Genomic DNA, 16,873 nt, shown 5'->3' with positions numbered 1-16,873 from the left:
TCCCTTGCTGCCTGAAGATAGTCACTGATACCTGTTTTATAGTCCATTGTTGAAAATGTCTTTTATTTGTGCTTTGTCTTTAAATTTGTTTGCTGGCTGCCATTTGTATTCACGACGCACTGCATCATGGGGAAAAAAGATCAGTCAAGCAACCTCTCTTTGTTGTAGGCAAACTAACACAGATTGTATTTGGCCATTGGGATGTAGTCACTTGTCTTGCCCGATCAGAGTCTTATATCGGTGGGGACTGCTACATAGTCTCTGGCTCTCGTGATGCTACTTTGCTGTTGTGGTATTGGAGTGGCCGACATCATATCATTGGTGACAATCCAAATAGCAGTAAGTTATTACCATTTTTATCTATCTATGTAATGTTTATCCTTTATATTTTCAATTATGACAGTACAGACTATCCATCTTCTCCCTCATGGGCCCTCATTCCATTTTTTCTCCAGGAAGGCAGCAGCTGCTTTAGTTGCTAAGACCTCAGCAGTTCACTTGCAAATACCAGAGATGTACTGAATATACAGTATGATGGTCTTCATTTGCCCTGCCAAATGCCTGCAAAGTGGGTGGCTGCTTTATGAAGTGCCAAATGATTCCCTGTAGCCTTCTGGTACCACCATTACTGACTTATGGATGATTGCTCACAAGGTTTCTCCACTTATTTTGCCATTAGAGGCTGTTCATCATTCATGGGTTTCCTAATTTACTGGAAGAATAGTTTTCTACCAAAAGTTATAGGAAGGAATATTTTTTATAATATCTGTACTTCTTGTACTTTACTGCCAGGAGATTAGGGCTTATCTTGTATGGAAAATGAAAGTGAGGGGTATAGGGTAAGTTAAATCCAATTAGTTAACATCTTTAAAATGAATCTCTAGGAAGATGTGGACAATATTTTTCAGAACAGGATTAGTTTCGCAAAAGCTGTCATCTGGAGATGTAGATAAGATATTATATATTACAGAACATAAGGAGATAAGGAACTCAAGAGAAAAATGTCAGGTTATGGTAATTATGTGGGTTAGGTGTTTGACTTTCTAATGATCCTTTAAGCTGAAAGATAGTTAATTATCAATTTCAGCTTCAGTGCATCCAATTATCAAAAGGAACTTCAGTTGTTTCAGAAAATCATATAGAGCAGGATCTCTTTATTTTTTTTTTCCATCAACACCACTAATCATACATCTGATATGTTATATTCATATGCATATACACATGCTCTCACACACTTAATCACTCTCTGGTGTTTCTTATTAATAAAATGACTAAGTAAGCTGAAAAGCATTACTGATGTGGCCCTTGCTAGTTTTTATACCTAAATGCACACATATAAGTACTTTAATATACTCATCTCCTATCAGCCTTCTAATATTGCCTCACACCATTAGGTACACTTGATATATTGTACTTTTTCCTTTCTTTTCGTTGTATGCTGGTCACTGACCAAAATCAATAAATTCTATCTAATCTATTTTTAATACTTCCAAATTTACGGCTGAAAAGTATATTTATTTATTGTTAAAATGACATTTAACAAATTTATTCTAAATAAATAATTCATTTTAAAAATTTGTCAGCTCTCCTGCTTGTTACTGCATCTGAAGGGAGCTGCTCAAATTTTCACTGGCGTCCCTGTGTTGGTCCTTTCAGTTTTATCTAATATACAGAGTTCAGCCTTGAAGTTGATCAAATGGAGACATATAGAAGGTTCTGTGAGTTTAGAAACTGGGATGCATAAAATGTTGATATTCTGGATTTAGAGTTGGAGAAAGTTTTTTAATTACATCAGTTATTTAACTTAAACAATCCTGTCTTGGTTGTGCATAGGTTTACATAGTTTCTTCTGCAACTCAGCTCATAAAACTGGCTACTTTCTGTTTTTTTCATTAGTACATTTTAGGTAGTTTTAGTTCCTTCTTTCTAATTAGGATTGGGTGGAAAATGTGACTCTTGGAACAAATGAATGAAAGAGAATAAGGGAGGGAGGGAGGGAAGGAAGGAAGGATTTTTTTTCCTCAAAAGGATACAAATCCAGAAACTAATTCAGAAGTGATAAAAATTAATTTGCACACTTTAATTGGAACCAGTTCACTGCAGAAAATGAGGCGAATGGAGCCAGCAGCTTGTGTTAAGACATGATTGAATTTTTTGTCGTGTAGGTATAGTGGACTTGGCTGCTTATCCTCCTGAGTCTATCTGTGCAATATATTGCATTCAGCCTTTGACTGGTTTCTTTAAAACAATCAATGCTATTCCTGTCATGTCCCCAGGGTCTGAAATTTCATTGATCTTGGGACTTGACATTTCTCATTACATAGCAGCAAGTTGCCAGAGGTGTGAGTTGCTTTTCCTGGCCATGTTTGCATTGAACACTATATGAGCACATCGTGTCAACTGGCCCAAACCTCAGTTTGTGGACCAATTATAGTAAATAGCCCTTAAAGGCACTAAAGTGCATTTTGTCTCACTTGACACATTTTACATATACTTAAAGGGAATGTTCAGTACTCCAATAAATGAGTGTGGTAAACTGCCTGTACACTAAACTTACTAAATATCTCTATAAAGAATTCCAGGGAGAGAGTAGCATTGATTTTATGAATAATACTTCTGAAGGCATTTTGAGTCATTTGCATGTAAATATTTCAGATATAAAAGACTCTTTAAATTAATTGGGAGGAGATAATTAAAATATTAACTGTATGTGTACATATTACTTCTTTAAATGGCAAATTATAAAACCTTAGAGAGAAGAGTATACTATGGGCTTTGAACATCAAATCCTTTGTTTCATATTAAAATTGCATTGGCCAAAAATGAAATACTGATTGTTTAGATGCCAGTAAGAATGCAGAATTATATTTCCCCAAAACTAGAGATACCCAGGGGAAGCAATTCTTGCAGTTACAACTGTTAATGTCTGTATTTGTTATCAAGCTTCTCAACTACTTCCACGTAGATATGTCCACTTTATTTGAAGTTAGTTGTAGTTCTTGTTTCTACCTACAAATATAAAGATTGGGTATCACTTTGACTATTTTACTGTATTACATGCTTGTATCCAATCTCTCCTTGGAGCTTGTAGAGTGTATATGATTTGAATCTTTTCAGAATAATGTGGCAAGGAAAGAGTGCTATGTCTGTGAAACATACATGTATGAGCCTATAACTGCTAGACAAGCATGGGGATATAAGGAACATCATAAAGATGTTTGAGAGTCTAAGGGGCTATCAGAACCCAAGCAGGTGTAAACCTAGTTGACACAATGGTTTCTAGCAATAAACAAATTAATGCTTATAACCAGAAACAAAACAGTATTCCCAGCACCCCTTGCTAGATTTTATTTCAAAAGAATCCTTCCAGCTTATATCTGCCTCCTAGTTGATGATGTGGGCAATAGTATGTTGTATTACAAGACAGACTTCAATAGGAGGTCCCAGCTTGCATAAAATAGTATAAGCATGCTTGCGATAAAACTGAGTTTTGATTGCTCTTTGTGTATATGTGAGGCCAAAAGAAAGAAGAAAAACATAATCATGGTCAGTTAAAGGGGTCTGGTCTTGTAGAGCAGTGTTGATGAATTCATGCAGGTAGTACAGGCTTAATTATGAATATATCAGAAAGTATGAAGTAATGTCATCTAGACTGTTTGAGGTGCATATGAAATCATGAATTTATTATTTGCATGATATTCTCCAATTAATGGTGATAATGAAAGAACCAGGGATCCGTTTGGAGGGAATTCCCTGAAGTCTTGGAGATGGGCAGTATAAGAATAGAAAGACAGGCATGAAATAAAGCGTGTAACATTCTGAATGAATCTCTGATTTTTTGGGGGGGTTGAATTATTTTGTAAGTGGAAGGTGCAAACAAAATGCCATGCTGGCTGGGAAATTCTGGGAGTTGAAGTCCACACATCTTAAAGTTGCCAAGGTTGAAGAATACTGCTTTAGGGACTCAGGAATGACTGAAAATGGAGATGATGATAGAGAATAAGGACTGAATTACGAAACAAGTTAGTAAGAACTTCAGAAAGATAGAGGTGGAACATTTGAAGAACAGTAGGCAATGTATGAATTGGTGTATGATACGATGAAAGTAAGGATGAAAATTATGCATTAAGAAGTAGAAGGCATTAGGGTGAATTGGATGTAGGTGGTTTCTTGTTTTCCCTTTCTTTCTCTTATCTCCTGTCTCCAGTCTCTTTGCTCACTAGGTCGTACTCTTTCTGTCTCTTTCTGTGTTTTCTATAATGCTGCTTATACCAAAAGGGAGCATGATGGATATGTATGTGGATGCATGTTCTTCCAGTTTCAATGCTCAGAATGAGAGTAGGAAAGAATCTCTAAAGAAGTTGTAGTAGACAGTGTTACTGTGGAAGTAGAGTGCAAAGAATTCCCTCCATGTGTGGAAGATATGGCAATACGTTATACAGTACCAGCAAATTGGCATCAGCCAAGCAGTAGGAAGAAGCAAAAAACACACAAACTACTGTTTCCTGTGGCTTTGTCTCCATGCCTTTAAAGATGCTTTGTCCACTATTTGGGATATAATTATTCACTTATAATTATATATATGTAATTAATTAATTAACTTATAATTATATATAATTTGGGATATAATTATTTGGGATTATTCACACACACATACACACAGAGATATATACGTATATGTATGTGTATGTATGTATGTATATATGTATGTATATATATATATGTGTGTGTGTGTGTGTGTATATGTGTATATATATATATATATATATACACACACACATACATACATACATATATAAATATAAATATAATTCTATAATTATTCACTGTTGGCTATATACAGTCCATCAATGCTCTTTGGTTGGCCTGGTTAGGACCTTACCACAGGTAGCCTTCTTGTGGAGAAAAAGTAAAAATAACATTTCCAGGAAACTGCCCTTTGGGATTTGATATTCAGTATATTTTATTGATGCCTGTTTCACAATATTCTTATTCCTCTTTGGGTAGGAAAGCAATTCTGCCAAAGATTAGATGCTTTGATGTCTTCCACTTTTCAAATTATTAACCTTTATTGCACTGATGATAGTGTGTGTCACTACCAGAAAGGAAAATAAAAAATGTTTCTAATTCACATGAAATATTAATTTGTAAGGAAATGTGGAACCATACAACTAAATGGTTAGATTATTATTTCTCTTTCATTCAATATCTTCTATATTATTAATTGCTAGCTTTTGTGGGAAACAAAAGCTAGCTTACTACACTGAGGTAGCTCAGGCTTGTAGATTTTACCATTTTGCCCTAAAGTGATTCAACAACGCAGATACAGAAGTACAATGTTGGGGAAATTACTGTGAGTTCACAATGACAGTGTTTCAATTCACAGCAGTCAAGTTTCACCTGCAGTTCCCTTAGTATCTTAGCCTTTAATCTTTCACTGTATCTATCAGTAGTGCTATTAAGGTGAAAGAATTTTGTTAGATTTTGAATGATTGCTACAGTCCCTGACATTCCTTTGTTTTTTCAGCGAAATGTGGTATGTGAAATTCTCTTTCCCATTTAGCAGGTTTGCTCTAATAATATAACACTGATTAAAATGTTATTTTCTTTCATTTGCTTGAAAGAGTGAAGTGATAGTAACTGTTACTGCCAAGCCACAATTGATTCTAAGTATATTACAGTTAGGACTTTCAGAGACAATACCAAATAAAGTAGAACACAGTACAGATTCACTTTAATTATAGATAACCTACAGTTGAGTGTATTAAGCTTAATACTCCAGAATTATGCGTAATGTAGGTAATAGTTCCTTTTCCTTTTCTTTGCTTTCTTTTCAACTGTCATGAAAAACTCAAGGTTTTTTAAGAGCTAAGTCAGATAATTCACACTTGAGAGCAGCAATTTCAAAATGAGAATATTGTAAAATAAGTTCAAGCCCTCTGCCAGCTATAGTTTAGCTTTCTTCAGAAATGTAGCCAAACCCCTTCACTTCCTGTTACATTTCCTATTCAGCCCTTGATCCTGGAAAAGTTGCCTATTTCTAATCTAATGTTTCATTCAGTGCAGAAAGCAACATGTTTTTAAAATTGTGGCTGTACATTGCAGCTGCAGTTGTGAAAGGATACAAAAATCATTTAGAGGATTAAATCACTTGTTTAGATAATTTTTATTTGATACCTCCATCTCCTACATTCCTTCAGTACAGACAAATTTACAAAATATGGAGTATAAATAAATAACTATTGATATCTAAACATCCCACCCAGAAGCATAGAAAGATATATCACTGGATTAGCTCTTTTTCTGTTTACTTTTCACAATATAATGCACCTGTTACTTATGTAAACATCTTTCAAAGCAGAGAAACCACCTCTAATATTATTCAGCTTTTCTATTTCAATTCAAACAGGTATATCCCATATTTTATAGGTATTCTGTCTTCCCCAACCAGATGTCTCCCAGACGCATTTGCATGATGGCTGGCTGTTTCCTAGCCAGCATATGCACTGAAATCTAAATAATTAGGGCTATGCAGCACTTAATTCAAAAAAGGTATTTCGGAATGTAAATGTCTGTGGGAAGCAAGAGTGGAAACCCAAGAAAAATCACAGGACAAGAGTTGCAGAGAGATAGTATATTTTTACACTGAAGCATCGTTTCTTGTTTTAAATTGTTATACCATTTTAACTCTTGTTAACTACTCAGAGTCTTTTACAAGTGGGCAGACTTAAAAGTTGAAATTATAAATATCAAATCCAAAGCATTACACAGCCTAATAAATAACATTTTGTTCAAATGAAAACAACAGCAAAGGTTATATTTCTAAACCCAGATGAATTATCTAAATATATATTAAATTATTATGACTAGTATAGACATTATATTTAGTGTTTCATGAAGAAATACAATATATGAATCAAGAAATTCCATACACTAGAGATTCTAAAACAGAGTCCTTCACAAGATACAAGCAGAAATGCTCCCGAATAAAGCTCAAGCCAATTTATGTGTTTTTTTCTTTTTTTTAGGTGACTATCCTGCTCCCAGAGCGGTTCTAACTGGTCATGATCATGAAGTTGTCTGCGTATCAGTATGTGCTGAGCTGGGACTTGTCATAAGTGGTGCTAAAGGTCAGTTGCTAAAGGTCATTTTTAGTTTAAAACTTCTTGCCTCAAAATAAATATTATTTCTTCACACCATCATTAACCTACAGGTAGTCCTAATTTAGTGACCGCAATTGGGCAATTAGGACTAGCAACTCGGTCGTTAAGTGAAGCAGTCACTAAGTGGAAAATTACGTGACTGTGAGTGTGCTAACGATTTTACTTCAGCTTTCCTTTTTTTTTGCAGCATCAAAAGGATACCACCCCAAACCAATGGGTGAGCCCAAATGGTGGGGAAGGTTTCCAGAACTTGATTCATGAGGAAGCTGGGTAAAAGGGTAAATCTTATAGCCCTTTTTCCCCACTCACCTGTCCTTTGGAATGCTCACCCCAGCACTGGAATAATTAGCAAGAAGGGAACTGATGTCTGTGTTTACATTCATTGGAGAGAAAGGGACTACAAGAGAATAAGCAGGCACACAATGGGGAATACACATTGAAAGGAATGCGCTAGCATCAGCTGTTTGCATAGTGCACTAGCAGCTGCAAGCCACCAGCCAAGCAGGAGGCAAACAAAGGCTTTTAGTATGGAACTGATTAGGATCTTGTCAATTTCAGGTAGCAGCTGCCTGCAGTGGAAGGCTTCTAATGAACTAATTAAGGTTACAGAGCTGAGCTTGTTAACTTGCGGTTAGCACTTTTTAGGGATGCTGCTCTGCGATGAAAAGCAGCTCTGGAAGAGAGAGCTTATTTAATTAAGTTCTCTGCTCTGCAAAGCGGGGGGGGGAAAGAAACAGGTCAGGCACAGGACAATGTGTACTGACTGTTATGGTGAACATGTGACTGAGAGAGAGACACTATGAAGGTGGTAAACATTAGTTGCAAAGTTACTTTTTCATCATTTTGTAACCATGAACAGTTGTTCTCCAAGGCAGTCACTAGATGAGTACTACCTTTAACTGCAACAGCTAATATCAACAATTGAATTAGCCCAGGCCACCTCCGGCAAAAAAGCAGCATAAGCATTGCTACCAGAATTCAAATCTATAGATAATTAATACTGCCGAAGTTGCTGAATGGTGCAGAATCCTGGACCTGGCTTTGAAATTATTTGAAAAAAACTTCCATGTTTCCTGAATGCACTGCCTGCACTGAATATTAGGGATTTCAATCTTTCTGAGATTTAACTTTCCTGACACCGGTTCTTCTACGTTTCCAGCCTACCTCTCTGAACTCTTCCTTTCTGACCACTTCATTGCTTATTATTATTTATTATTTATCAAATTTGTCACCGCCCATCTCCTCCCACCAGAGGGACTCTGGGCAGTTTACAACAAAATAATCAATAAAACAATAAATATATAATTCAATTACAATATCTAAAAATACAATATCTAAAAATACAATTACAGATAAACAATAAATTACAGATAAAAATTATACGTGTCCTTTTCCATTTTCAGATCTTAAATAAACTTTTTCTGCAATCGCACTGGCTTCTTTTATTGTCCTCCACTCTTTTATCCTTATTGGAACTGTTTGCAATTATGCCTTTAATATTTCCTTCTTAAGAAACTCCCACCTCTCTTGAGCACCCTTTCCTTGTGGATTCTTCTGCCATGAGATCATACCCATCCTTGCTCTGAGTTTATTAAAATCCACTTTTTAGAAGACAAGATGCACGTATGATTATGTTTTTGAATTACATGGTCACTTTCCCCCAACATCTCTCTTATTTCCACTTCCTGAACTCAGTCTTCCCTTTGATAAGATTGACTTAAGTAATTCAATTCCTATATATTTCAGTGGTTCTATTGAAGACTAGACTGAACAAAAAGGGTCCTGAACTAAAAGTAGCTATTAAAGACCTTTGACCTCTTGGAGATAATTTTAAAAATTTAGAAAATAAAGAATGAGAGACCCTCTTCATGGACAGATAGATGTAACAGTGCTTCAAAGAAATTCTTTGTTTAATTTTTTTCCCCACTTCTTTAAGATGACACATTCAGTACCTGAAGTACATAGTCCTCCCACCTGTATCTTTCATGGCTTATACTTCCTTTATTTGTCTGGTTTTTTATTTACTGATGTAATCAGAATCAACTCTTCAAATTTTAGAAACAATTAAAACAAACTCGCAATAACATCCAACAATAAATAGTAAATAATAAACTATACAACATTACAATAAAACAAGTCACAACAACAACCCTGGCATGAATTCCAGTTAAGTCTCAAAGACTCTCCAAAACAGCTCTTTCTTGACAGTCTTATGGAAACACTGAAGGTGGACGTTGACCAGATATACCATTGTCAGCCCTATGAGGTAGACCAGATTCTAACACCAAAGCTTTAAACTACTTTTATTATAGGGTCACAGTAACAGAATCTTGCAACTCTGAATGTGCCTCCCCCCTCCCTGCCTTTATCCTAAAGAGAACTAGAGAGGGTCCACTCTGAGATGCTTTCTCAAATTCCATTCCTGCTTTGGGCTCAGATTTCTCTTATCTGACCATTGCCTTGGCTGCAGCTCTTCTTCTTCCTCAGGGTTATTCTCACAGCCCATTACAACCCTCCCTCCCTCCCTCCCTCCCTCCCTCCCTCCCTCCCTCCATCCATCCATCCATCCATCCATCCATCCATCCATCCATCCATCCATCCATCTATCTATCTATCTATCTATCTATCTATCTATCTATCTATCTATCTATCTATCTATCTATCTATCTATATATTGAATTGAAGGAAGACTATTCACTTATAAAGGGAGGGGGGCTAGAATAAGTGTTAAAGTAAAGGGAAGGACCCTCCTCTTCTTTATAAATCCAACTAGTTCAGCTTGCTGAGAGTGAGAGTTTTTTGGGTAAAGTGCCTCAGTTGGTCTTTTCAGCCGATTAGAACTTACGTTTCACTTCACTCAATAGGGAGAATTATCCATGGGAATTCTAAATTATGTGGGTATAGAGGCCAACCATTACCTCAATGGAGCAGAAGTCCACCATCAGTTTTAATCCAAACCTGACTTGCCCCTGTTCTGGCCTCCTGCTGCTAAAACCTCTACTAAGAACAGATATACAGTAAACCTTTAAAGAATCCCTTGGGTATAGCAAGTGCCCTGGAGAACAGATGTACTCTTCTTGATCATGGAGTTTTTCCTCTGTCAGTAGAGAGGAATTCTACCCCATCCTAACCCTTTGGTAGGTTAGGATTCCACTTTAGTTCATGTTGAAATCATTAGGACTTAAATAATGAATAACCTTTCTCAGAAATTGTAGTAGAATCTCTGTTACGCTAACTTAGTCTGTATCCAATCCTTTGTGAATCATTGACTGAAATTATATGAATTTCCATTTCTGTAATATGCTGTTATTAATTTATAATATACAGAAGGACCTTGTCTGGTACACACAATTACTGGAGATTTGCTGAGAGCGCTAGAAGGAACAGAAAACTGTTTGTATCCCCGCCTAATATCCGTGTCTAGTGAAGGCCACTGTATCATCTATTATGAACGAGGAAGATTCAGCAATTTCAGCATTAATGGAAAACTTTTGGCCCAAATGGAAATTAATGATTCAACCAGGGTAATTTTTTATCTTATATTTTAATAGAAGGCATTAACATTAGTTCAGTGTCACCTGAAAAAAGTTACATTTATAGAAAAAACTTTTCAGGTTCAAATCAAGTTAGAATTATTCTTAAAAACTACACCAAGACATTGCATAATACACAATGTTTCCTGGATATCTGTTGCTTAATTGTCTGATAATGCTTAAAACCTTAATTAGCTTGACCTCTGTTGTCCTTTAATTACAGCATACTCAGAGGCATTGATGGGGGGGCAGTCAGGGGGCCAAATAATGAAAGCAGCTCATACCAGACAACTCAAGCAATGACCCTTTTGTATGTGTGTCATAATGTTAACATGCTGGATCCTGTGGAGATATCTGAGCACCATCATGAATACAGGGCTCTGAGGAACAAAATCTACCAGCAGCAGCAGCCAAAGGAGAGTAAAAGGATGCATAACTCAAGCTGTTCATAGTGGTATATATCAGTGCAAAGGCTGAACTAATGTGTGCAGACTTCAAGGCAAACCTTCTTTGCTTTTGCTTATAATAAAAAGCCATCTTATTATTTAGCATTTTGGAGCTTATGGTTAGGCTTTACTACTATCAGCAAAACGTACTAAACAAGGAAGTGCTCTTTTCATTATAACTGTGTATTCTGTACAGCAATTTCTTAAATAATTATGGTTGCCTCTGTCTTTGGCTTTTATGTAGGCTATCCTTCTGAGCAGTGATGGGCAGAATCTGGTTACAGGTGGTGATAACGGAGTAGTAGAAGTATGGCAGGCTTGTGACTTCAAACAACTCTACATTTATCCTGGCTGTGATGCTGGCATTAGGGCAATGGACCTATCCCATGATCAGAGGTAAGCTGAAACCTAAAAAAAAAAAAAAGGTGTAATGTGCATTTAAAATTCTCCTTAGTAATCTTTCCCTTAGTTAAATGCATAGCACAGCTGCATCATTTGGGTGTTAAACCATGAGTCAGTAACAATTTCCAACCCAAAGCACACATACATGCAAAAAGATCATTTCAAAAATTTAGATAACATCTTCTAAACTTAAATATTCTTGTGAAAGATCTTACAAGATTTTATGAACTTATAAACTGACATTTTTATAAAAATTATTCTACTTTAGGAGAGGTAGTTTTGGGTGGGACAGTGTGCACCACACTCCTGACCCTTGAGTTAAATTAGGTAGCTGTATTTAGGAAGATTCTCATGGTGCATTTTGGCTGTGCTTCCACTAACTTGTATTTCAAAGAAAGAAGTAACGTAATATATTAGATAATAATCCTATGACATGGACTACAGAGTTCATATCCCTCTTCAGCCTCAATTCTGTGGAGGTGAGCCAGAATTGAGCCATTAGGGTTGCTGTGAGGGTAAAATGGGATATCCATAGAACTCTTTGGGGAAAATGTAATTATTTTTGTAGGTGCCCTGCATTCATCATTTTTCATTGTTGATTTTTTTACATTTAACCCAGTCAACCTGTATGTCCGTCACACTTCTTTAGCAGAACACTGATGGAGAAATGGAAGCAGCCATTTTCCAAAGAAAGCCCCAAATTTCAGCCATTTGTTATCTTACAAAAATATGCAATGGCATCATAGAGCAGGGTATTCCATTCTGCCCCGCATTTTCAAATGACTACTGTCCTTCAAACTGGTTAAGTGTAATTTAATATGAACAGTAAAATGTCTCAGATATTTACAGGCCAGATCTCTGTTTCTGTTTCAGGACTCTAATTACCGGCATGGCGTCTGGTAGCATTGTAGCTTTTAATATAGATTTTAATCGTTGGCATTATGAGCATCAGAATAGATACTAAACCAGAGTGAAGAACTGAAAGCAAAGATTAAACGGAGAGCACAAGTGCTACTGAAAGGTATCTCTGGTGGAAAAAGAAATCTGCATTGACCTCCGTTGTACATTCCATTACACCCAGCAATAGCTGTACATTGTAGTCAGCAACCATTTTATTTTGTGTGTTTTTTCACAACTGAACACCAGCTGCTGCAGAAGCGAGCTTGTATCATGTAAATTATAATGACTTAATAGATGTTTTGGTAATTACTTCATATACTTTTGTTTACTGAGAAAAGGTAGAAGAACACATCACAAGAGACTTTTGAATATTCTGAGGAACTTGTGTCTGGCTGTTATATGGTTTGGGCCGTGAACCTAGCATCCATTTCCCATTTCCAGCCTCTTTTCAAGCTGATAAATTAAAAGGAAAAAACCCTACATTTGATACTTTGTACATCAGATGCACATCTTAACTTTAAAGGGATACTTTTGTAAAAGTAAAACCTTGTATAAAAAACAAAAACTGTTTCTTAATTTTATTGTGGAGTTACAACTTGCATGTACTTTAAGCCTGATGTCTTGAAACCATATCCACAAGTTGAACTGAACAGCTGTCCAAGGCCCAGCTTGTATTTAAAGGTTGAAATGGGGTGCAAGCTGCAATGTTGCCATTGCCACTGAAACATGGTCTGCATATTTCAGTCTAAAGCCACCCCTTCTAAATGAAGTTTTGCTCACTACATGAAGCATTTGGATATGAAGCCATTGTTTGCCATAGTTATGCATTATAAAAATAAAATAATTTTCCCTTAAAAATTAATAATGTGATAGACAGACAGGAGCATGGTTAAGATGCTATGCTACAGCGCTTTATGATTCCCACCAAAGCAAGATTGCTAGACTTCTAGATTCATCACATTTGGCATACTATACATTGCAGGGAGAGAGCAATTAAGATTTTCTCTTCAATTCCTTGGGAATAAAGCTTGGTTAAAAGCAAACTTAGCTTCATTGGGGTTATTCTTTTAAATATTTTTAAAACTCCTATGTTTAACACACATTTTCCTTTGAAGGCACTTCATGTTTGACAGTACTGTAACAAGGACTATCAGGATAATTTTCCGCACATTCTCCGAATCAAGTAACATACCCAGGGGTATATACACTTTACTTCATGTTTCTTCTTTGTATATTTGGTGACTGTATTGTCATAGATGTACATATTGTGTCGGTAGGGCTATGAGGCATGTAACAGGAATGTAATTTTCTCAGACTTTACACTCACTCACACTCATTTATTTAAAAAAGATAAAACAAGATAATGGATTCTTTGTACTGGCACTTTGGCACCAGAAACATATTATTTATTGACATGGTTCTTATTTGTTACTCACCTTGTATTAGTAAGTTTTAGCACTAAATACCTTCTTCATTGTTGTTTGTATTTATAAAATTCTGAAATCATGGGGAATCAATGTAATGATTAAGTTATTCATCATTAGTCTGTAAGCAATATCTTGAGTTTGTAGCTTAGAATTGGGAGAATACTGAACATCTGGAAGATAAGTTCATTTCATCTCAAGATCATGGTGAAATATTTTGGCTATATAAATTCCTTAAGCTATTGTAACCATGTTTTATTGCAAAAATGTAAAATATGCCAGATGTGCGTGAGTTGGAAATCAAAAAAGAAAAATAAAATATGCAAAGAATTCATGAATTGTTTCTCATTTTATCAAACATCTGACTCAAATGTTTTTTGTAGTAAAAAAAATACTTTATAATGATTTATAAACATTATAAAAACTTAATTTACAGTGCCTATAAGATTAGCTCAAGATATACAACTCATCCATATCTCAGGGGTTGGTTTACATGCACAATGTTCCACAATCTTTTATGTTCTAGCCATATTAGTCTATATTTCCATTATTCCTAATCAGCATGTTTATTGAGATTATGATAGTAATTCAATTCATCTAGACAACATCAGGCTGGGGAAGGTTCCTTTTATGTTTCCACTTTAAAAAACCAGGGAAAAATTGCCACTGCTAATCAGTGATTCAAATGGATAATTTATGGCAACATAAATAACCTGACCTGGGTACAGAGTTTTCTATGAGCCTAACTTATAACTCAAAGTCACAGTACTCATTTGGGAAGTATTTGGTAACAAGATGGCAATTTATTTTCAACAATTACTGAACATCAATATTTCTATAAGAACAGCTATGTTAACATAGGGCTTTCAATCTTTCCACTAGTTCACACAAAAATCTATTGATTATGCTTTTTATGCTCAGATATGATAGTCTGAGGAGTATAGAGATAACAATGAGAGATCACATATCAGAAGTGTTTGCCTTAAGATACCTTAAGGTGTCTGCACTGGCAAAGAAGCATACTGTAGCAATGTTGTATTTCAGTTTGTGGAGAAGCATGAGTAATTATCATCAAACCTTTGAACTTGTAAAACAGATCACCTACGCAGCAGATGACAGTGCAAGCTTACCTCAGTTGATCTTGAAGCTAAGCAGGATCAGAGCTGATTAGTATTTAGATTGGAGATCACCTACACTGTAGGCTAAAACTAGAGATTTGAAAAAAAAATCCCAGAAGTCAATGGCAGAGCATTTCTACCTGACTGCCAAGAAAACTGAATAGATGCAGCCACCAAGCACTGAGCTCAACTTGCAAGGGCCTTTTCCTCCCTTTCTCTCCTGCCCTTTCTTCTCCAAGGTACCTTCCATGCAAGAAAGAGAAAGCCTTCAGTTTGTGGCAGACAGATTCTGATTAGGCCCAGTGTACTAGAACACCTATAACAGGAGCATTATAATACGGTATCTTGCAAGCCATACATTGTAAGATTACAAATGCTACCCGTGAAAACTTGTTATGGAGGATGCTTGTTAATACACACTGTTATCAGCCCTGCTGACCAAAAAAAAAAAGAATGTTTGAAGCAAATTCTTATGCTACAGAAATAGTAACAAACTCACTAAGATAAGGAGACTTGATATCTTCAAGAGATGTTTGTCCTCCTGTAAGAAAACGCATACATATTCACACTTATAGAATATAACTGAATTTCTTAATACTTTATACTGTAAGGCAGAATATTATACTCAGGAATGTGTTGCACTAATTAAATTATGAATTGTAGTACTATAGAATGTTAACTCTGAGGGGATCTTGGAGATTATCTAGTCCAACACCCTGATCAATATTGAAAGTTACTACAACAGCATCTTTAGTATATGGCTGTCCGGCCTCTGTTTAAATTATTCTAATGAAGGAAAGTCCATCAATTTTAACCTTCACTGATTCCCTAAGTGATGTGCTTTATGGACTCTCACTGAAGTCACTGGGACTTAGAAAATGTGTTAAATGTTCATATATTGTCATATATTTCAGTAGCCTGTTTTTCAATGATTAAACAATCTAAGTTCGGTAGCCAAATTGTACGTCTCCTTTTGTCATCTCTCAAACCTGCTGAGTAGAAGCTGAGATTCACCAGAGGATCAATCCATTTCAATACAGATTTTGAAACAACAACTATTATTAAAAATATCCCAAAGATTTCTCATAGACAGCAAATTGGTTTTTTCCCCTCTATTTAGCTATTCCCATTGTTTCCTTTGTATTGACCATGATATTGATATTGAAAGATTCTTAGGACTATTTTACAAACCATGGCACCTTACTGCATTGGCAGGATCACAGAATTAAATAAAATTAATTTATAAAAATAAATGGCCAAAGTCTTATGGGATGTCAGTGGTCTCACCTGAAATTTTGAAGAATAATGCCAAAATTTCTCATAAGATCCTGCTTGCAATATGATTACTTGCAATATCTTTACAGAGCGCCACTGATCCATAGCCCGCAGGTTGGAAGCCACTGTGCTAATCTCTAACCATATCATTGTTAGAGCAATACATGGACAAATCAGTCACTGGCACCAGTCAGTTGAACACATCTACTCAGATTGTGTTGGAGAAAAAGGGTGCTTCAATAAAATTGCATGCAGGATGGGCAGAATTCAATATAGTTGAATACATGCTGGCATTAGCTAATCACTGCCTAGAAAATCCACGGTATGAAATAGAGCAGTAATTGGCGCATTATAAATTTAAGAAGCAGGCTACAAATATTCACAAAATTTCTTACAAGGAAGACCCCTGCCATATGGAATATGCATGATCAGAAAATACCTGATCATGCATATTCCATTTACCAGAAGAGAAATTGCTCCCTCCCAGCACTTCTAACCCACACTAATACCCCATTGTTACTTTTTTTTCTGAGCAGGTGAGTACACTTTCAAACAAGTTCTCCTTTGAGAGAAGACCCAAGCACAGTAAGAGTTGAGTAGCTCTGCATTCCC

General features: G+C 35.9%; 1 protein-coding gene across 3 annotated transcripts in view; it reads left to right on the top strand.

Moving 5' to 3' along the window:
* NBEA (neurobeachin) overlaps window positions 1-14,202 on the top strand; it is a 454,810-nt gene extending 440,608 nt beyond the window's left edge. For all 3 annotated transcript variants that reach the window (XM_063305700.1, XM_063305699.1, XM_063305698.1), the window contains 5 exons: window positions 169-339; window positions 7,029-7,130; window positions 10,491-10,687; window positions 11,387-11,538; window positions 12,418-14,202. In XM_063305700.1, the coding sequence (XP_063161770.1) occupies window positions 169-339; window positions 7,029-7,130; window positions 10,491-10,687; window positions 11,387-11,538; window positions 12,418-12,508 (713 nt within the window). In that variant the 3' untranslated portion in view covers window positions 12,509-14,202. The remainder of the gene's footprint in view (window positions 1-168; window positions 340-7,028; window positions 7,131-10,490; window positions 10,688-11,386; window positions 11,539-12,417) is intronic.
* The last annotated feature ends 2,671 nt before the right edge of the window (window positions 14,203-16,873 follow it).

The sequence above is a fragment of the Candoia aspera genome, chromosome 5, assembly GCF_035149785.1.
Source record: "Candoia aspera isolate rCanAsp1 chromosome 5, rCanAsp1.hap2, whole genome shotgun sequence".
NCBI classification, from domain to species: Eukaryota; Metazoa; Chordata; class Lepidosauria; order Squamata; family Boidae; genus Candoia; species Candoia aspera.
This window is presented reverse-complemented; position numbering and strand designations above follow the sequence as displayed.